The sequence below is a fragment of the Salmo trutta genome, chromosome 4 (genome assembly GCF_901001165.1).
Source record: "Salmo trutta chromosome 4, fSalTru1.1, whole genome shotgun sequence".
Classification (NCBI taxonomy): Eukaryota; Metazoa; Chordata; class Actinopteri; order Salmoniformes; family Salmonidae; genus Salmo; species Salmo trutta.
Window position 1 is genome coordinate 531,905 of NC_042960.1, and position 23,618 is coordinate 555,522.

Sequence of the window (23,618 nt, forward strand, 5' to 3'; positions counted from 1 at the left end):
AACCCACTGTCTGTATAGTGTGACAGAACCCACTGTCTGTATAGTGTGACAGAACCCACTGCCTGTATAGTGTGACAGAACCCACTGTCTGTATAGTGTGACAGAACCCACTGTCTGTATAGTGTGACAGAACCCACTGCCTGTATAGTGTGACAGAACCCACTGTCTGTATAGTGTGTCAGATCCCACTGTCTGTATAGTGTGACAGAACCCACTGCCTGTATAGTGTGACAGAACCCACTGTCTGTATAGTGTGACAGATCCCACTGTCTGTATAGTGTGACAGAACCCACTGCTTGCATAGTGCATACCTCTTACTAACAAATAAACAACGGACACACAATCTTCAAATACGCTTGCACCCTCCACTGTACAGACACATTACTTAGTTCTCACATACAATTAGGTGAGACACACACATTCACAATGAGTGAGGACCTAATGTAACTTAACGGTGGTTCAAAGTCTGGAAAACATGTCATACTGTAGACAGTTTTAATAGCTCTCTTTACGGCCCATAAAGTTAAAAAATAACAATGCATGGAAAGCCCAACTAGTCTCTGAACAGCAAGTGATTCAGTCTGGCTGAGCACCTGGGCTTTTTCCAGGTATGTATCTGATTAATCATATGACATTAACATTCATTAACTATATGTTGTTTTGAGCCATCTATCTCTTTTCCAGTGTCTAATCTGTTGGAATAAAGCACAGGCTGAAATAAAAAAAGTTGACATTTTTTATTTTATTAATAATGTGTTACTGGATGTGTTTTGTGATTAAGATATGCTCTATTGTTGATGATCAGTAGTTGGTATAACTTTGATTGACTGTCATTGAAAGTGACCCTCAGTCACTCATCAAAATGGTGTTAGAGAGAATGGTAAAGAAATGGAATATATTGATATAGGGAATATTTACTGAAGGTTGAGTTTCTCATCTGGTAGTGATTTGGTTGTTGATCATTATTCAGTATTTCCCCCAAAAACGTACTCAGTCAAAGATAGTGACTTTCTGGCTTTATGTGGTGTAGCATGATGTATCATGTGCTGTACTCTCTTTGTAATGTCAGTAATGGGGTTGTTTGTGCCTGAATGTGTACACATGTACCACTAAAACATTAAAATAGCTTTCATGAAGTTATCTTGTTTATTGTTTGTACTATATGTTTTCTGTAATTAGGAAACGATTTACTGTTGTTGATCAAACAGTTACCGTAATAACGTGGCATTGAAAGTGACCCTCAGTCTACGGTCAAAACAGTGCCAGAGAAAATGTCAAAGATTGTTAAATGTTCAAATATACGGTGCATGTAGACAATTCAACTTGAACATTCTCAAGGAAGATGAATTTTCTATGTTAATTATTATATTGTTGGTCATCATTTCATTTTTACCAAATGTATTTCAGTCCATCAAAACTATGACAACGTATGACTTGAGTCTGTTTATGACAGTCATTTCAAACTGTTGATGATAGAACCTTATATTTAGAAATAATATAATATTTGTTAATATGTTAAAATACTTTTGACATATCATTGCTTTATCTAATAAGAATCATAAAGGACAAGTTATAACCTCCAAACAAGTGTATGTCATGTCCTGACCATAGTAAGTTGTTATTTTCTATGGTAGAGTAGGTCAGGGCGTGACAGGGGGTGTTTGTCCGTTTTTGTATTTCTATGTTTAGTTTCTATTTTTGTATTTGTAGGTTGGTTTTTGTTTGGCATGACCTCCAATTAGAGGATGCCGGTTGTCGTTGTCTCTAATTGGAGGCCATATTTAAGTTGATGTTTGTCCCACTTGTGTTTTGTGGGTGATTATATTTTGTGAGTGCGTTTGTTCCTCCTGCGTCACGGTTTGTTGTTTTGTTCCTTCAGTTTATTTTTGTATCGCATTAAGTTTCACTGTCCAATAAATATGTGGAACGAAACCGACGCTGCTTTTTGGTCCGATCATTCGAACAGCCGTGACAGTGTATTTGAGTTCAGATGGCTTTATGATTATATTGTCAGGCACTATCAGGTACTCTCTGCATACTGTCAGTAATAGGAGTGTCTGTTATATATTTACAGACTGATGCTGTGCTGACTCGTTCTTAGACCTTGTTATCTCTAGGGTGATCTAGATGACATGGTATAAACTGTGTAATAACCTACATTTGTTCCAGGGAACTTGAAATGCAGCAGGACATTGTCATGGTAATTGTGCACATTCAAGTTCACGAAAAGGGTTTTATAATTAACATTAGGCCGTGGCTTATATTTGTACTATGCCCATCAGTGGCAGTTAAGATAAGGGAGGATGGTTTTTTTTGTTCATGAGCATGGTGTAACGGCTGTCGTAGAGAGCGGACCAAAGTGCAGCGTGTTGATTAATCATGATGAATATTTATTAAACTCAGAACACTAAAAAAATAACAAACGAACGGCCAACAGTTCTGTCAGGAAACAGATAACTAAACAGAAAATTACTGCCCACAACACAGGTGGAAAAAAAAACTACATAAGTATGATCTCCAATTAGAGACAACGAGGACCAGATGCCTCTAATTGGAGATCATCCCAAAAAACAACATAGAAATAGAAAACTAGAGCTAAACATAGATATAGAAAAACACAAACACCCCCTGTCATGCCCTGCCCTGACCTACTCTACCATAGAAAATAACATCTTACTATGGTCAGGACGTGACACATGGTCTTATTTCTATTACAGAATATTGGATGACAGTGTAAGTTACAGTCAGTAAGCAGTTACACCAGCGGGCCCCGGTGGTAATAAATTAGTAATACCAAAAGCTTACCTTGACTTGGAAGAGTTTGAGTGTTGTATTGGAAAGTCATAGCCAGCTAGCTAACATAGCATCCCTCTGTTTGAGCAAGGTGTTTCAGTAGGCTAAACTAGCTAGCTGCATTTGCTGGCTAAGTAAGTGAAACTGGGAAAAAATGAAAATCTTGCTCTCTATTTCTCTCTTACTTCTCGTTAATTTAGGAAGAAATGAATTTGTTAAACTGTTCAACTATTGTCTTTCTCTCTCTTTGAGTCAACTACTCACCACATTTTATACACTGTAGTGCTAGCTAGCTGTAGGTTATGCTTTCAGTACTATATTAATTCTCTGATCCTTTGATTGGGTGGACAACATTTCATGTTCATGCTGCAAGAGCTCTGATAGGTTGGAGGACGTCCTACTGAAGTTGTCATAATTACTCTGTAAGCCTACGGAAGGGGGTAAGAACCATGAGCCTCCTAGGTTTTGTATTGAGGTCAATGTACCCAGAGGAGGACGGAAGCTAGCTCTCCTCTGGCTACACCATGGTATTACCCTACAGAGTGCTGCTGAGGCTACTGTAGACCTTATTTGCAAAACAGTGTGTTTTGGTGCTAGATGTGATGGTAGCGTCCCACCTGGCCAACATCCGGTGAAATTGCAGAGCGCGAAATTCAAAATACAAAATTCGTAACATTAAACATTCATGAAAATACAAGTGTCTTACATCGTTTAAAAGCTTAACTTCTTGTTAATCCAGCCGATTTGTCAGATTTCAAAAAGGCTTTACGGCAAAAGCACACCATGCGATTATCTGAGGACAGCGCACCGCATACAAAAGCATTACATACATTTTCCAACCAAGCAGAGGCGTCACGAAAGTCAGAAATAGCGATAAAATTAATCACTTACCTTTGAAGATCTTCCTCTGGTTGCAATCCCAAGGGTCCCAGCTACATAACAAATGGTCCTTTTGTTCGATAAAGTCCTTCTTTATATCCCAAATAAGTCAGTTTAGTTGGCGCTTGACTCAGTAATCCACTGGTTTCCCTCGTTCAAAATGCAAAATGAATCCCGAAAGTTACCAATAAACTTAATCCAAACAAGTCAAACAATGTTTCTAATCAATCCTCAGGTACCCTAATATGTAAATAAGCGATACAATTTAAGACAGAATAGTATGTTCATTACCGGAGATAAATAATGAAGTGCACACCCTCACCGACGCACACCACAACACTACAGCCAAAATGGGAGCCACTTAGAAAAACTACAAATTCTAGCAAATTTTTCAAAAAACAAGCCTGAAACTCTTTCTAAAGATTATTGACATCAACTGGAAGCCCTAGGAACAGCAATCTGGGAGGTATTCCATTGATTTCCGCATAGACAGGCATTATAAATGGTGTCACCCCCCCCCCAAAAGAAAATTGGATGGATTCTCCTCGGGTTTTTGCCTGCTATATCAGTTCTGTTATACTCACAGACATTATTTTAACAGTTTTGGAAACTTTAGAGTGTTTTCTATCCAATACTATCAATTATATGCATATCCTAGCTTCTGGGCCTGAGTAACAGGCAGTTTACTTGGGCACCTCATTCATCCAAACTTCCAAATACTGCCCCTTCACCTTAAGAAGTTAATAAATTATTTGGTGACGTGATTATATTTAGTAAAGTTTTATCTATAGAGGATAACTTTTTAAATGCCTTACAATTAAAATGTTTATTAAATTCACTGAGGATGGTCCTCCCCTTCTTCCACTGATGCCCATGTATCACATGGGAATGTGTGAAACTCACTACTCAGCCTAAATTGTCCCCACTCACACCCCCTAATAGTTACTGTAGCTTTTCCGTGGCAAGACTAGTGAGGGTGGTGTCACGCTCTGACCTAGGAGAGCTGTGTTTTCTCTGTTTAGTTAGGTCAGGGTGTGATAGGTGGGTGGGCATTCTATGTTTTTTTCTATGTTTTGGCCAGGTATGGTTTCCAATCAGAGGCAGCTGTCTATCGTTGTCTCTGATTGGAAGCCATACTTAGGCAGCCTGTTTTTCCTGTGTTGGGGTGGGTAGTTGTTTTCTGTTTTGTTAGTATACCTGACGGAACTGTTGGCTGTCGTTTTGTTGTTTTTGTTTAAGTGTTTTCATTAAAGTAAAGTATGAGCACCCTACATGCTGCGCCTTGGTCCCCTTTATATGACCCGTGTTACAGGTTGTCATGTGTGTGAATTAGTATGAGTCGAATCACGAGGAAGTGGTACTCGCTAATCAGCTTGACATCCCTTACACCCACATGAGATAATTGTTCAGTTGAACACGTCAGCTAAACGGGGAGTGGATGACGCTTGTTCCTGAAAGAAATGCATTCTTGAACATGTGATCTTTCATGTGCATTAATTATAAACTTGTATAGGATCCCTAAAAATGAATACAAATGTTACAATTATGAGTCTAGTTTAGCCAAGGAGAAATCAGAGCTATAGAGGGAGAAAGAAAGGATTATTCCTGGCTAGCCATGATTGGCTGAGATAATGGAGGGGTTTTCCATGCTGACGGTTGGCAATGTGTTTACATGATAATGGAGGGGTTGACCATGCTGACGGTTGGCAATGTATTTACATGATAATGGAGGGGTTGACCATGCTGACGGTTGGCAATGTGTTTACATGATAATGGAGGGGTTGACCATGCTGACGGTTGGCAATGTGTTTACATGATAATGGAGGGGTTGACCATGCTGACGGTTGGCAATGTGTTTACATGATAATGGAGGGGTTGACCATGCTGACGGTTGGCAATGTGTTTATATGATAATGGAGGGGTTGACCATGCTGACAGTTGGCAATGTGTTTACATGATAATGGAGGGGTTGACCATGCTGACGGTTGGCAATGTGTTTATATGATAATGGAGGGGTTGACCATGCTGATGGTTGGCAATGTGTTTATATGATAATGGTGGGGTTGGCCATGCTGATGGTTGGCAATGTGTTTATATGATAATGGTGGTGTTGGCCATGCTGATGGTTGGTAATGTGTTTCCATGTGAATTCTTAAAGAGATGGGGGGGTCTATAGGTTAAGACAATGTGAATGATGCTGAATGGGCGTCAACAAAGAGCTTTCTAGTACTCAACCAAATCTTTCTAGTCTCCTAAGTAGGATTTATCAACTTTTAAAGCAGCATAACTTTCCCATCACAGTGTATGACATACCGTTTTGGAGTTCTGAATCTGAATTTTTGTAATCTGTAAAAAAACAAAAAACATTTAGGATTTTTCAACATCAGCCCCGGTTGGGACGGGCCATCACAAATGTTTAAATAAGTACTAAGCAACTGTTATTTTACCACGTTTGATACCCCAGGACAAAGAAACACCATGTCATCCAGATCATCTTTTTTGCAGATGATCTGTGAGTCTCATAAGATTGATATGTCACAGAACCGGGTTTCCTAAAGTGTTAAATACTTCTCCAGGCATTGCGAGATCTGGGCCTTCATAAAGCATCTAAGAGTAGGAGTGCTAATCTAGGGTCAGGTCCCACCCTGTCATTTCATAACTGATCCTAGATCAGCACTCTGAGGCGTTTTATGAATACAGGCCCTGATAACGTTCGTAGAACAACTGCAGAAAAAGACGCTCTGGAACGCCATCTTTCTCTCGACTTGGGTCAGGTGTTAATGAATTACTAGTCTAGGTTAATGAATCACAGTTCTCCATTAGATAAATATGGCCTAAAATGGCAGAGTGGTGTATTCTACAGTCTATGAACATGAATGTTTTTTGTAGTTTTGTAAGAGGAGTACACCCTAGTCATCATCTCATACAATTGAGTTGTATTTTATTGAGGACTACTGTTACATGTATGCATGTTAGAGGATTCATTTCCATTATGTAACAAGTACATTTATTCTATTGTGTCTCAGATATGTCTCAGATATGCCAAATCAGTGGGGTCCGAAATTATTGACACCATTGATAAAGATTTGCAAGATTACCAAAAAGTAATGAATCTATACTAATACAATTGCTCAGAGAAAAATATTTGGTTATTAAAAAAAAAAAAAAAAGTAGTGGTCAAAATGATTGACACCCCTAAAGATTCTTATAAATAAAGTAGTCAAGATTTAGTATTTGGTCTCATATTCCTGCACGCAATGACTACATCAAGCTTATGACTCTACAAACTTAATGGTAAATAATGCATTGTGTTATTTTGGAGTAACTTTTATTGCAAATAAGAATATAATATGTTTCTAAGCACGTCTACATTAACGTGGATTTTACCATGATTACTGATCATCCTGAATGAATCGTGAATAAGGATGATTGAGTAAGTTAGAGAGGGTCAAAGATCATACCCCCAAGACATGCTAACCTCCACTGTTATTGGTAATGGAGTTCTAATGGTGTCTGGTGTAGTGTAGCCTACTAGTGATAATTACAGTCCATGTTGTCATTATACTGATAACTACTGTAGTGTATCCTACTAGTGAACATTACTGTGAGTCCAGTCCATGTTGTCATTATACTGATAACTACTGTAGTGTATCCTACTAGTGAACATTCATGTTAGTCCATGTTTTCATTATACTGATAACTACTGTAGTGTATCCTACTAGTGAAAATGTATTTTAGTCCATGTTGTCATTATAGTGATAACTACTGTAGTGTAGCCTAATAGTGATAATTTATTTTAGTCCATGTTTCATTATACTGTTGCACTCAGTATTCCATACAATGTTTTATTCATGCAATAGTGTAACTACTGAGTTAGTGAACAACAATGTATCTATGTACAGTATCCCCACAATGGTTTTGGGTAAAGTTCAACAAATGATATCAGACACTCGACCTACATTCTTATTGTCACAAGATAATACAACATGAAGATGGAGGTTACAGTGTATTGTGTTTTTACCAATGCATTTATCACTAAGTGGTTTATGCTACAAAACACCAGTATAAACTCCCAGAGCATGGAAGCAGTGTTTTTGAGTCTATAAGGTTTAGTCAATATCTAGTATTTACTCTTCTTATTTACAGATTGATATTGGACTAGACCAGTCCTCTTCAGGATTGTGAGGCCTCATCTCCTTCTCTTGCTCTATCTCACTCACTCTAGTCCGTTGAAGAAGACAGCCAACTGTGAAGAAGCACCAAATAAATATTATTTTGTAAAATTTTTCCACATTGCATATCTAATGAAACACTTAAGTTATGTATATTTTGGTTACATTTTCAAAAAAAATAAATCAAAAGTCTGCTAGCCATGGCAACAGACTTCCAACAAGCTGCCAGATGAGATTTAAACAAGGAAACATTGTTGTTACTGTTGTTAGAAAGGATGAAATGTTAATGAAATTGCATTCTTTTTAATTCCTGTTTTATGAATTGTAAAAAAATATGTATATATACTTTTTAAATTTGACTTAGGAGGTGTAGTCAGCCGAGAGAGAACAGAGTCACCAATTCAGATAATTGATGAATATTGACAAATATAACCATGAATATTTAAAAAATATATATGTATAATAATTTGGCAAAATGTTCAATATACTGTTGAACATAATGTAATGACCTCGATAGATCATAAATGACAGAAAGTCCACAACAGTTCTCGAATTAACCCAGAACTCTCACAGGCTACTATCTGGCCGTAGTCTACGCCAAATAAATCTGATAACAATAACACTGCTGGGACTTGAAAGAGAGAGAACAATCAAAGCATGGCAATATAACAGATACAACAACGTTTCCAAGCCGAGTTTAATCTTAGCGACTGTCTTAAACAACATTCCAAAAGACATGTAGGGCTGTTAGAAAACAAAATGTATTATGAAATTTACAGGAAAATCATTACTGAATCCTAGTCTCTAATGATGAAGCAAGAATTGTTGGTGGTAACATTAATGCTAGCTAGCTAAGTAGCTAATCCTGCTGCATCTGAAATTAAGTGGTTTCAACAATAACAGCCAAATACAGCCTTAGCAACTGTCCAAGCAACCATCCAACAACACTGTAGGCCTATTGGAACTCATTTTGAAGAAGGGCGAAGTGGCTACTGAAGCTGCAACTTAGTCAGTGATGGTGGGAGTGGTTTTGCCGAATGGAGTCATGGGAGTTGGAGCCTTGAACAACATAAATATATTGGAGTAAGCTGACTATATGTATCATTCTATAGGTTTTGGAGCTTTTATTTCAAATATTAAAATATGTTATTAGATGAAGACAATCAGAGCGACATATAGCAAGGAGTTCCAATATGACCAGGAAACTACAGACAGCTTATATAGATAGCTGAAATTGAATGTCCATAACTTATTTTATTAGTCATCTCAGGGATCCTACTTGAAAATGTCACAGACTTATGGTTGGGAATATAGTAGAAAATAGATGTAATTGAATTTATGTTGTCTTATTTGATGGAAGCATGAATTCATTGATGTATGTTTGCTATTCCCACCCTTCATTATATTTCATTACTAACTTAAGATGAATGTACTAACTGTAAGTCGCTCTGGATAAGAGTGTCTGCTAAATGACTCGATAGTTAAATGTAAATTACTTACAGGGTCCATCTGGAGAGAACAGACACAACTCCCAGCTGTCTGACAATAAAGAGTGACCAGCCAATGGATACCCCTCCCTTTTACGAGGAGGGGAAATCAACTCCAGAAGAGAAGTAAGATAATACATTATATTTACGCATTCTTATTCCATATTTATGTAAAGTGTTATTTATTTATGGACCACACAAGCCACTTATTGACTTTACTGGAGTCAGTTACTTCCTCATTGTCTTGTTTTACTTGCCAAAATGAAGTCCTGAAAATACAATTCATTTAGTATACTTAAAAACAAAAGCAATACATTTTTCCTTAAGTGCTTGAAATGTACATCAAATACAGTGAGGGAAAAAAGTATTTGATCCCCTGCTGATTTTGTACGTTTGCCCACTGACAAAGAAATGATCAGTCTATAATTTTAATGGTAGGTTTATTTGAACAGTGAGAGACAGAATAACAACAAAAAAATCCTGAATCCAAAAATGTTATAAATTGATTTGCATTTTAATGAGGGAAATTAGTATTTGACCCCCTCTCAATCAGAAAGATTTGTCTTTTATACAGGTAACGAGCTGAGATTAGGAGCACACTCTTATTAAAGGGAGTGCTCCTAATCTCAGCTTGTTACCTGTATAAAAGACACCTGTCCACAGAAGCAATCAATCAGATTCCAAACTCTCCACCATGGCCAAGACCAAAGAGCTCTCCAAGGATGTCAGGGACAAGATTGTAGACCTACACAAGGCTGGAATGGGCTACAAGACCATCGCCAAGCAGCTTGGTGAGAAGGTGAAAACAGTTGGTGTGATTATTCGCAAATGGAAGAAACACAAAAGAACTGTCAATCTCCCTCAGCCTGGGGCTCCATGCAAGATCTCACCTCGTGGAGTTGCAATGATCATGAGAACGGTGAGGAATCAGCCCAGAACTACACCGGAGGATCTTGTCAATGATCTCAAGGCAGCTGGGACCATAGTCACCAAGAAAACAATTGGTAACACACTACGCCGTGAAGGACTGAAATCCTGCAGCGCCCGCAAGGTCCCCCTGCTCAAGAAAGCACATATACATGCTCGTCTGAAGTTTGCCAATGAACATCTGACTGATTCAGAGGACAACTGGGTGAAAGTGTTGTGGTCAGATGAGACCAAAATGGAGCTCTTTGGCATCAACTCAACTCGCCGTGTTTGGAGGAGGAGGAATGCTGCCTATGACCCCAAGAACACCATCCCCACCGTCAAACATGGAGGTGGAAACATTATTTTTGGGGGGTGTTTTTCTGCTAAGGGGACAGGACAACTTCGCCGCATCAAAGGGACGATGGACGGGGCCATGTACCGTCAAATCTTGGGTGAGAACCTCCTTCCCTCAGCCAGGGCATTGAAAATGGGTCGTGGATGGGTATTCAAGCATGACAATGACCCAAAACACACGGCCAAGGCAACAAAGGAGTGGCTCAAGAAGAAGCACATTAAGGTCCTGGAGTGGCCTAGCCAGTCTCCAGACCTTAATCCCATAGAAAATCTGTGGAGGGAGCTGAAGGTTCGAGTTGCCAAACGTCAGCCTCGAAACCTTAATGACTTGGTGAAGATCTGCAAAGAGAAGTGGGACAAAATCCCTCCTGAGATGTGTGCAAACCTGGTGGCCAACTACAAGAAATGTCTGACCTCTGTGATTGCCAACAAGGGTTTTGCCACCAAGTACTAAGTCATGTTTTGCAGAGGGGTCAAATACTTATTTCCCTCATTAAAATGCAAATCATTTTATAACATTTTTGACATGCGTTTTTCTGGATTTTTTGGTTGTTATTCTGTCTCTCACTGTTCAAATAAACCTACCATTAAGAGTATAGACTAATCATTTCTTTGTCAGTGGGCAAACGTACAAAATCAGCAGGGGATCAAATACTTTTTTCCCTCACTGTACATAGTTGTGGGATGTTTTCGGTATGAATTGCACCCACTTTGTACTATTTGATACTCTATGTCAAGGGGAGCAAAGCACAGCCCAGGCACTTCAATCTGGCCCGCAAGACATTTATTAAATGTATTAAATATTATTATGTTTTAGTTAATGATTTTTGGCCTAAAATTACTAATTCCATGATGTACAAACAACCTCCAATAGATGGCGCTGTAGCCTGGCAGCGCACTCTGTATTTGGACCTACAGTCAGATTCAGAATGCGCTCAGTCATCAAAGCCACTTCATTGCTTGACGACTTTTGACGTGAAAAATGAGTGCTGCGAAAATGAGCAAAATGATCTCTGATTGTAGAAGAATGGACAGCAAAAGACTTTTTTTTAAACTAATATTGGACATAAGCAAGTGTTGCCGCTTTTAAGGAATATAATCGCAATCGTCATTTTTAGAGCAAGCATGCTAACAGGGTGTCTGCCTGCTTGGAAAAAATGAATCTACCGTGGAGCAAACGAAACAACAGATGGATCACCAAATCTAACCGGTAAAAACATTGGCCTACTAAAAAGATTACAAGACAATGTAAAAGAAGAAAGCACTAACTCGGAGGAATTTATTTTTCTTCACTGTATTATTCATCAGGAAGCCCTGTGTGAAAGTGTTTTAAAGCTGGAAAAAGTTGTCAAAGTGGTTGTACAACTTTAAACGGGCAAGGAGGCTTAACCATCGTCAGTTCATTCAGCTGCTCAATGACACAGAGGCAGAGCACCAGCATTAAACATTTATGGCAATTTAGCTAGCTTGCACTTGCTAGCTAATTTGTCCTATTTAGCTAGCTTGCTGTTGCTAGTTAATTTGTCCTGGGATATAAACATTGAGTTGTTATTTTACCTGAATGCACAAGGTCCTCTACTCCGCCAATTAATCCACACATAAAACGGTCAACCGAATCGTTTCTAGTCATCTCTCCTCCTTCCAGGCTTTTTGTTCTCTTGACTTTATATTGCGATTGGCAACTTTCATAAATTTGGTGCATTACCGCCACTGTCCTCGTTCGTCTTTCAGTCACCCACATAGATATAACCAATAAGGAGATGGCACGTGGGTACCTGCTTCTATAAACCAATGAGGAGATGGGAGAGGCAGGACTTGCAGTGCGATCCCCGTCACAAATAGAACTGACTTCTATTTTAGCCTTGGCAACGCAGATGCTCGTTGGCGTGCGCGCGAGCAGTGTGGGTGCAATAATTGAATAATATAGATTTTTACATTTTAAATTTATTTTGCAATGCTCGCGCACGCGACGCGAGCGGTGTAGTCAGCCTGTGACGTACTGCGATATGGTTGGAGTTTGCGCAATTTCATAACAAGTTATGGATAGGGGTGCCTAATGATGTGCATTTGTTCGGTCTGATTTCAAGGTGTGACACGTAATGAAATACCTCGCAAATAAAATGTTTAACTGTTACTGAAATGTATATCTTGTAAAACGACAGAGGGTATTTATCAATTAGAATTTGATGCTCGTTATAACATTTTTACAGTAATGAGTGTGTCCCGAAGTTGATCGGGTTTATTGTTCCCCTGGCCGCTATGGAAGTCACCCTCTGACATCAGCCAGTGTGACAACAGACATCCGAGCGAGTTGTTAGCGATGAGGGACTAGTTTACGATTCAAGCATTATCCCATCAATGAGAAGTCTCCCTCATGTGCCCCAACCAGTGCTCATTTTTACAGTTATTTTATATTTAGTCTTAGTTTTAGTCTTAAAATACATTTTAGTCTTAGTCACATTTTTGTCATTTCATCCTTTCATAATTTTTTTCATTATTTTCAGTCGACTAAAACTCTGGACAATATTAGTCTAGTTTTAGCCACAGTCATTTTAGTCACATACTAGTTAGGGCATTTTTACCAGTAAATAATTAATATGTACCTCTAACTTCCATCATAATGTTAACCCTCTGAAGTGAACTGAACTGGTTGAAAAACGAGTTTTAATGACTCCAACCTAAGTGTACGTAAACTTCCAACTTCAACTGTACATAGATACATACATACAGTTGAAGTCGGAAGTTTACATACACTTAGGTTGGAGTCATTAAAACTCGTTTTTCAACCACTCCACAAATTTCTTGTTAACAAACTATAGTTTTGGCAAGTCGGTTAGGACATCTACTTTGTGCATGACACAAGTAATTTTTCAAAAAATTGTTTACAGACAGATTATTTCACTTATAATTCACTCTATCACAATTCCAGTGGGTCAGAAGTTTACATACATTAAGTTGACTGTGCCTTTAAACAGCTTGGAAAATTCCAGAAAATGATGTCATGGCTTTAGAAGCTTCTGATAGGCTAATTGACATAATTTGAGTCAATTGGAGGTGTACCTGTGGATGTATTTCAAGGCCTACCTTCAAACTCAGTGCCTCTTTGCTTGACATTATGGGAAAATCAAAAGAAATCAGCCAAGACCTCAGAAAAAGGTACCACGTTCATCTGTACAAACAATAGTATGCAAGTATAAACACCATGGGACCAATTAGCCGTCATACCGCTCAGGAAGGAGACGCGTTCCGTCTCCTAGAGATGAACATACTTTGGTGCGAAAAGTGCAAACTAGTAAAACGAGTCCGATATCGACATAACCTCAGCAAGCCGCTCAGCAAGGAAGAAGCCACTGCTCCAAACCCGCCATAAAAAGCCAGACTACGGTTTGAACTGCACATGGGGACAAAGATCATACTTTTTGGAGAAATGTCCTCAGGTCTGATGAAACAAAAATAAAACTGTTTGACCATAATGACCATCGTTATATTTGGAGGAAAAAGGGGGAGGCTTGCAAGCCAAAGAACACTACCTCAACCGTGAAGAACGGGGTGGCAGTATCATGTTGTGGGGGTGCTTTGCTGCAGGAGGGACTGGTGCACTTCACAAAATAGATGGCATCATGTGGAGGAAAATGATGTGGATATATTGAAGCAACATCTCAAGACATCAGTCAGGAAGTTAAAGCTTGGTCTCAAATGGGTCTTCCAAATGGACAATGACCCCAAGCATACTTCCAAAGTTGTGGCAAAATGGCTTAAGGACAACAAAGTCAAGGTATTGGAGTGGCCATCATAAAGCCCTGACCTCAATCCCATAGAAAATTTGTGGACAGAACTGAAAAAGCATGTGCCAGCAAGGAGGCCTACAAACCTGACTCAGTTACACCAGCTCTGTCAGGAGGAATGGGCCAAAATTCACCCAATTTATTGTGGGAAGCTTGTTGAAGGCTACCCGAAAGGTTTGACCCAAGTGAAACAATTTAAAGGCAATGTTACCAAATACTAATTGAGTGTATGTAAACTTCTGACCCACTGAGAATGTGATGAAAGAAATAAAAGCTGAAATAAATCATTCTCTACTATTATTCTGACATTTCACATTCTTAAAATAAAGTGATGATCCTAACTGAACTAAGACAGGGAGGAATTGTGAAAAACTGAGTTTAAATGTATTTGGCTAAGGTGTATGTAAACTTCAGACTTCAACTGTATGAAGTATTTGTTTCAATGGAGTATTTGTATTTGTGTCAATGTACAGTATAGGACCCCCATTGATTTTCTTATAATGTTTGATCACTCATAGCACAAGCTATCGTAAAATGTGTAGAATTGCAGGAAATGTGCTTTAAAACGACTACATTTTGCCTCAAATATTGCAAGCGCATCATTGGCCATGCCCATAACTATGCTGTATTTTGATCCATGAGAAAAACGGATAATGTCATCCTTCCTTTACCCATAGGACAGTGTTGCCCAAACTCAGTCCTGGGGACCCCAAGGCATGCACGTTTAGTTTTTTGCCCTAGCACTACACAGCCGATATAAATAATCAATGCTTACAGGGATAATCCACCCTAAACCACTAATTCCTATGATTAACAGTTTTTAACCATAACACTAATATGCAAAAAATAAAACGTAGCTAGATGCAATAATACCAAAGTCAATATTGGCATGTGAAGTAGCTAGCTATCTAAAATATCGCCTAAACATTCTGCATTATAAACTACACTTGCAGTTGGTCTCTGTCACTGAGCTATAAACGGGGTCTCTGCCCAGAGCATGCTGTATCGCATTAGTGGAAGCCAAGACTTCCAGAGCGAGAGAGGGCTTTCCCACAGACACACAGGGCGCATTGCGACATGTTACTTGAAGGAGAAACTGAGTTGAATAATTTGATACACTGTTTAGATTGAGCACATCTAAGAGAATGATATTCTGTACTTTGTCATGAGGATATAGATGGATGCATGTGTTCTAGACTAGTATGCCCATACCATCTATTGGCTGATTTTGCGATCTGTAGTGCAGGTATTTGTTTTAAAAGCGTTATGAAATGTGATAGTGTGTTAACCACCATGTCCAGTGATGAGAATTATTTAGCTATGACACTTTCCTACACAATTTCCTGATTTTCACAGACGGACTACTAAGAAGTTAAATCATGGGGAATGTTTTTATTTTACACACTAATAGAACATAGGCTTTCAACAAATTGACAGGAGTTTCACGATTTTTATTTCTGGGGTGGATTATCCTTTTAATGATGAGTTGATTAATTGAATCAGCTGTGTAGCGCAAGGAACAAAACTAAATGTGCACCCCTTGGGGTCCCCTGGACAGAGTTTGCAAAACACTGCCATAGGAAGTCACACCCAGTTTACTAATTTAAAATGGTGGAAGCCCTCAATGACAATATCCATCTAGAGCAGTGGTCACCAAACCGACTGGTCGATCTCCAAGGCATTCCTGGTCGATTGCCAAACATTTCTGGGAACAAAACAAATTCTTAAGCTTGCGTTCCAATTGTTTTATTTGTTTTGCAATATTTGGCGATAGGTGCACTTGATTCAGCTGCCCTGTGCGCCGGGGGATGGCAAAGTGTTCCTGTTTTGAAGCAGAAATAATGCAGACCACGGTGCAACTCGAGTATAGCAAGACGGTGTTCCCTTTTTGTTCAGTCTCAGTGGAGGGAGAAAGAGTGGAGAGGGGCAGTGAAAGGCAGCCTCTCCGCCACTCTCTCTGTCTCTCTGCCACCCTCCACTGACCATCAGATTCATGCACCATCAGTCCAGTAAACCATTAAAATTATCCCTTTAACGACAAAGACACAACATTAGCCAATGCATTACTTTGCTAGTGATTTTTTAACCCCAGTGGTCACCAACTAAGCTATATATTTACCACTGAGATCATATCTAAAGTTTTTAAATATAATTACAAAATGTTCTCAGAAGATCAACATTGGCAGGGCAATTCAAGCTTAGCCAATATGCACTTATCATGTATTACACCTATAGCCTACTGCACAAACCTCATTACTATATAACTGTTTTTAAGAGGTCCATATTGCATAGGCTTCTGTTTTTTAGGTCATGTTTAAGAACAAATCATAATAATAATAATCTGAGTGGTAGATCTTGGCTTTCATTTTGACTCAAAGTGATATACTCACTGCTCTAGAGTCCTCTATCTAACTCTAAGGCTGCTCATTGCAAATGTGTAGGACCTTTATCAAACTCTATGGCTGCTCATTACACATCTGCCTGACCGGTTGACCTTTTTTAAGATAAAAAAATAAAACTATGGTTACCGGGTTCAATGAAGGGATGACCAGACTGAAATTGTTAAGTGAGTTGGAACAATTCCGTTTCGTTTCAAGGATCATGATGAATATACTCCAATGGAATTGAAAATAGAACGGTCAGTTAATCCAACAAGATAAGTATTTATTTAATAACTTTTTGTGTGTTATTGTTGTTTATCATCAACATAACAGAATTCGACCAGGAGAGGTGGACTGTGATATCTGCTCTGAGGTCCAAGCTGTGAAGTTCTGTCTGACCTGCAGTGTGTCCTACTGTGAGACCCACGTCAGGAAGCACTACACAGTACCTAAACTACAGAGACACACCCTGGTGGAGGTGACTGGAGACCTGGAGGAGAAACTCTGTCAACATGACTACAGTCCTCTGGAGGTGTTCTGCAGGACAGACCAGATGCTGATCTGCAGTCAGTGTGCAGAGACAAACCACAAAGGACATGATACCATCCTCCATGAGATAAAGAAAGCAGGGAGACAGGTAGCTACTGGGGTTCATATTGTTTCATTACTCAGGGTTGTACAGTACAGTTCTGATGTGCTGAAAAGTTAGGTCAGGTACAGTATCAGCAGAAGTATTGTTGCAATGTGTGACGGCACCGTCTGTGTTTTATCCGAACATTGTATTGTTTTTAGAATGCAATGAAACGTGCAGTTGTGTTTGTTTCCTGGCACACTGCACGTCTCCTTCACCGTTGCAAAACATTCAGGAGAACTTCAGTGCCTGTATTAGTGGGAACGCTGTGAAGGAATATACAGGTATCTGCCAACATAAAGTATCTTAACAAGGAGTTGGGCCAACATGAGCCAGAACAGCTTCAATACACCTTTAAATAGATTCTACAATTGTCTGGAACTCTATTGGAGGGATGCGACCCCATTATTCCATGAGAAATTCCGTCATTTTGTCTTTCGTTGATTGTGGTGTAAAACGCTGCCTCAGGCGCAGCTCTAGAGTCTCCTATAAGTGTTCCATTGGTTTGAGATCTGGCAACAGACACACACCCTTTAAAGCCCTTATGCTCCTTTGGAGCCCTCTTTCAAAGTCACGTAGATCTCTTCTAGCCATGGTTGCCAACTGGACAATTTTATACATGACCCAAAGCATGATGGGATGTTTTAATGGCTTAATTAACTCAGGAGCCACACCTGTGTGGAAGCAACTGCTTTCAATATACTTTATCACTCATTTACTCAAGTGTACCCTTTATTTTGGCAGTTACCTGTATGTCAAAAGCAGTTGATGTATCTTGACTTTAGAATATCTATTGTACATTTAGCAAAATAACAATTTCTATGTTTTCAAAGAAATGACTCATTCTTATTTTGTTCTCACACTTTAAGAGTTGTGATGGCGACCAGCACGCAATGCTGGCCTCAGATGATGGTAGGTATGGAAACACAGAATAAACTGACACAAACAATATCATTTAATTTAAATCTCAATTTAAATCTCAATGTAAGACGTTCCCCTGTGATTTTACCCACACACAGCTACTGAAATCGAAACAGATTTGCCGTATTATACTGAACAAAAATATAAACGCAAAAATGTAAATAATTTTACTGAGTTAAAGTTCATATAAGGAAATCTGTCAATTGAAATAAATTCATTAGGCCCTAATCTATGGATTTCACAAGACTGGGCAGGGGTGGGCCTATGCCTGAGAGGGCATAGGCCCACCCACTTGGGAGCCAGGCCCACCCACTGGGGAGCCAGGCCTAGCCAATCAGAATGAGTTTTTCCCCACAAAAGGGCTTTATTACAGACAGAAATGCTCCTCAGTTTCATCAGCTGTCTGGGTGGCTGGTCTCAGACGATCCCGCAGGTGAAGAAGCCGGATGTGGAGGTCCTGGGCTACTGTGGTTGCACGCGGTCTGTGATTGTGAGGCCGGTTGGAAGTACTGCCAAATTCTCTAAAATTATGTTGGAGGTGGCTTATGGTAGAAATATGAACATTCAATTATTTGGCAACATCTCTGGTGGACTTTCCTGCAGTCAGTATGCTAATTGCACAATCCCTCAAAATTTGAGTCATCTGTGGCAATGTGTTGTGACAAAACTGCACATTTTATAGTGGCCTTTTATTGTCCCCAGCACCTGTGAAATGATCATGCTGTTTAATGCCACACCTGTCAGGTGGATGGATTTTCTTTGCAAAGGAGAAATAGTCACTGACAGGGATGTAAACACATTTGAGAGAAGTTAGCTTTTTGTGCGAAAGGAACATTTCTAGGATATTTTATTTCAGCTCATGAAACATGGGACCAACCCATTACATGTTGCGTTTATATTTTTGTTCAGTATAGTAAAGACAAGATTAAATTAAGAATAGTCTGGTGGGTAAAAATATGATCACTTGATGAGAGAACAGTGTGTGCAGCCTGAAGCATTTTTGCTTGCACTCTGTCCCTATAGTCCTATCATGCAGCCCATATATGTTTTGATTTCTAAGACATTCTAAGGTTTCTATAATTCAAAACTAAAGTTGCCAAATAACTTTAAATCTAGCATATAGGACCTGTTTCAAATGATCACTTTTACACTCAACATAGGCACTTCATATGCGCACTGGCTCTGGATTCTGAAAAATATAATTTATATTTTATTCAGCTAAGTTTAATTATATTCTTCTTACTATAAAATTATATAATATGAAATAATAGCAAGGGACTTAAGCATATCTTGTCTGCTAAATGAACAGCCTAAGGCATGGCGCATAGCCAGATAACATACAGTAGGCCAAGTCTTCTGTTCTTCTGAAATACATTTTCTTCTTATCATAATGTTTCTTTAGTCCTGCCTGACATAAATCATTGTTTTGTGATGGTGTATATCCTCTACGGGCCACGGGGGCAGTATTGAGAATTTTGAAAAAAATATGTGCCCATTTTTAACTGCCTCCTACACCAACTCAGAAGCTAGGATATGCATATTATTAACACATTCGGATAGAAAACACTCTGAATTTTCTAAAACAGTTTGAATGGTGTCTGTAAGTATAACAAAACTCATATTGCAGGCAAAAACCTGTGAAAAATAGATTAAAAAAATGAGAATTTTGTGACTGTACTATTTAGTGTCATTGTTTTACAGATACCACAGTGAGAAAGGATTCAGTTCGCAACTCCTAAGGCTTCCACTAGATGTCAACGATCTTTAGAAAGTTGTTTGAAGCATCTGTCATGAATACAGACCGAATTAGAAAGCTTACAAGTTGACACGTCATCACTTCATTTTTTGCGCCTGCGCATGAATCTGAGAAGAGTGTCTTTGTCATAATCGTTTATTCTAGACACTTGATAGGTTGTGTGAAAATATTACTGATGTTTACTGATGTTTCACGTTAAAAATGGACCAAAAGATTAATGCTAAACAACGTTTGACATGTTTGAACAAACATAAATAGATTATTTACTAGGTTTTTTTTAGCTTTTCGGCGTGACTTTACACTGCCCACCTCATTTTGTGGGAGCCTACTGAACGCTAACTATTTGGACATAAATTATGAACTTTGTCAAAAGAAACCACATTTGTTCTGGACCTGGGATCGCTGGCAGCGCCTTCTGATGGAGATAATCAAAGGTAAGGGGATATTTAGAATGTTATTATCGATATTAGATGATGCTAATGCTAACGGTTTAGCTTAGCTTATAGCTTAGCTTATGTTGTTAGCATAGTACCCAGTTTATAGCAAAATGTGATTTCCCAGTAAAGTTATTTTGAGATCTGGCCATTCGGTAGCAATTACGAGATGATAATATATTATTCTTTGAATGACAATATTATAATTTACCAATGTTTTCGAATAGTAATTCCGTGATTTGTAATGCTGGATTCACTGGGAGCATTCGAGCCGAAAAAAATTCTGAATTTCACCGCGACTGTAAATGCTGTTTTTGGATATAAATATGAACTTGATGGAACTAAAAATGCATGTATTGTCTAACATAATGTCCTATGAGTGTCATCTGATGCAGATTGTCAAAGGTAAGTGCATAATTCTAGCTAGTTTTCTGTCTGTTGATGCCCTTCTTTGAATTGGCTAAACATTACACGCAGCTATTGTCAATGTACTCTCCTCACATAACCTAACTTTATGCATTCTCCGTAAAGCCTCTGAAAATCGGACAGCGTGGTTAGATTTAGGAGATATATCTTTCAAATGGAGGAAAATAGTTGATTATTTGATTATTTGAAATGATTACTCTTGCAGTTTTGAATTCCCCGCCATGGTCACATGACAATGAATCCCAATACCGGGATAAGATCCTGCCCCCTGGCCTCAACAGGATATTAAATGATTTAGACTTTTGTTAAATATAGATATTGCAAAGCTTTGCATCACATCCCAGGCATTTATTTGCATAAATCACTGGACACAACAGGCAATTTTTAGAGACAGGCTTCTATTTTAGCCAGCCGTCTATTTCCTTAATGCACACAACTTTTGATCATTTGCATAGTTAATTGTTTAATTCCAGCATTCACTTCCAGAATTTTAATAAATATACTAATGTGTTATCATTTACCCGTCACATTTATTTTGTATTAGTATGCCTCTATTTCAAATGTAAAAAATAACTTCCTTGACTGAATAAATATTTTCCTCTTTGACTGTGCATTTTCGGGCAGTTCTTACTTGCGCCACTAGAGGGCGATCAGCCAATTTCTTGTGGTCTGTACTCCCAAAGTTGTTCACAGTTTTTGTGCTTGCCAGTTAGCAGTTGTCAGCTGTTAGCAATGACTAGCAGTTTCTTACTGGCTATAAAAATGGATGATTGACATAATTTTTTTGAGTCATTACTGATTTATTAAATGTAACAAATCAAACATTAAACCTAAACAATTCATGGTAATTCATGGTAACCTCGTAAACAATTCATTTAGACCAGGCGTTTATTTGAAACAGCCGTTTATTTACTGAAATGTGTGTCATTGTCCAGCTATTAAAAAGGACAGGAGGCTATTTGATATTCAGCATTTCATTGAAGTTTAATGGTATGTTAATTCACTGTCAATTACCGTGAAACCGGCAGTCTATTGCATGACAATAACCAGCTAACTAAATGTCATGACCTCCACAGCCCTAGGTAGAACATCTTAAAACACTATGGCAGTCTTGGTGCAACACCTAGCAGCCAAATCAAAAGATTTTGGCCTTTTTGGGAGGCTGAAAGAGGCATAGTTCAGACATTATCTGAGAGAAAGTTATATATCTCTTTATCGAAAGCTTGAGGAATTTCTTTTTTTTACATTTTTAAGATATCATTTTTTAAAAATGTTAAGTGGGACATCTGTTAAAACCTCTTGGGGATAGAGGCTAACCTAATCCCACTGACTGGATTGCTAGCATGGCGGGAAATTCAAAACATCAAAAATCTAATAATTTCTCAAACAATCAACTATTTTACACCATTTAAAAGATAAACATCTCCTTAATCGAACCACATTGTCCGATTTCAAAGAGGCTTTACGGCGAAAGCATAAAGTTAGATTATGTTAGGCGAGTACATAGCCCAAAAAGTACACACATCCATTTTCAATTCAAGGACAGGCGTCACCAAAAGCAGAAAACCAGCAAAAATTATCCACTAACCTTTGACAATCTTCATCAGATGACACTCCTAGGACATTATGTTAGACAATACATGCATTTTTGTTCTATCAAGTTCATATTTATATCCAAAAACAGCATTTTACATCGGCGCGTGTCGTTGAGAAAATGTGTCTCCCCCAAAACTGCCAGTGAATTTACAAAAAATAATCATTATAAAACGTGGTTAAATTATTAAACTGTTATTCAAAGAATTATAGATTAACATCTCAATGCAACCGCATTGACAGATTTCAAAATAACTTTACTGGGAAAGCATACTTTGCAATAATCTGAGTACTCTGGTCAGAAAAATACATTACGCAATACAGATAGCTGCCATCTTGGAATCATCTAAAACATGAATTACATTAGCAATATTCCCCTACCTTTAATAATCTTCATCAGAAGGCACTTCCAGGAATCTCAGGTCCACAACAAATGTTGTTTTTTTCGATGAAGTTCATAATTTATGTCCAAATAACTCCCATGTTGTTCCGTGTTGTTAGCGCGTTCGGTAGGCTACTCAAAATGTAGGGCGCGGGAGGGAAAAGTCACGATGAAAAGTCAAAAAAAAAATCTATTTACGTTTGTTCAAACATGTCAAACGTTGTTTAGCATCAATCTTTTGGGCCATTTTTAACGTGAAACATCAGTAATATTTCAACTGGACCTCTCCTGTGTCTTGAAAGACGTTTTGAAAAAGGTCTCGCCTCACATGAACGCGCATGTGTGCGAAATAATGAAGTGACGACATCCCAGGGACATCAACTTCCCTTCCTTCTCATCCGGTCTCTGTTCATCATAGACGCTTCAAACAACTTTATAAAGATCGTTGACATCTAGTGGAAGCCATAGGAAGTGCAAAATGAATCCTTTGTCACTGTGTGTTTTATTGCCAATGACTTGAAAATAGTACAGCCACAAATTTCTTATTTCCTGCTTGTATTTTTTCTCAGGTTTTTGCCTGCCATATGAGTTCTGTTATACTTAGAGACACCATTCAAACAGTTTTAGAAACTTCAGAGTGTTTTCTATCCAAATATACTAATAATATGCATATTATATTTTCTGGGCCAGAGTAGTAACCTGTTTAAATTGGGTA

General features: G+C 38.5%; 1 protein-coding gene across 3 annotated transcripts in view; it reads left to right on the forward strand.

Moving 5' to 3' along the window:
• Window positions 1-547: 547 nt before the first annotated feature.
• LOC115191642 (uncharacterized) overlaps window positions 548-23,618 on the forward strand; it is a 31,404-nt gene continuing 8,333 nt past the window's right edge. For all 3 annotated transcript variants that reach the window (XM_029749440.1, XM_029749442.1, XM_029749443.1), the window contains exons 1-4: window positions 548-608; window positions 9,347-9,457; window positions 17,094-17,397; window positions 18,261-18,303. In XM_029749440.1, the coding sequence (XP_029605300.1) occupies window positions 9,408-9,457; window positions 17,094-17,397; window positions 18,261-18,303 (397 nt within the window). In that variant the 5' untranslated portion in view covers window positions 548-608; window positions 9,347-9,407. The remainder of the gene's footprint in view (window positions 609-9,346; window positions 9,458-17,093; window positions 17,398-18,260; window positions 18,304-23,618) is intronic.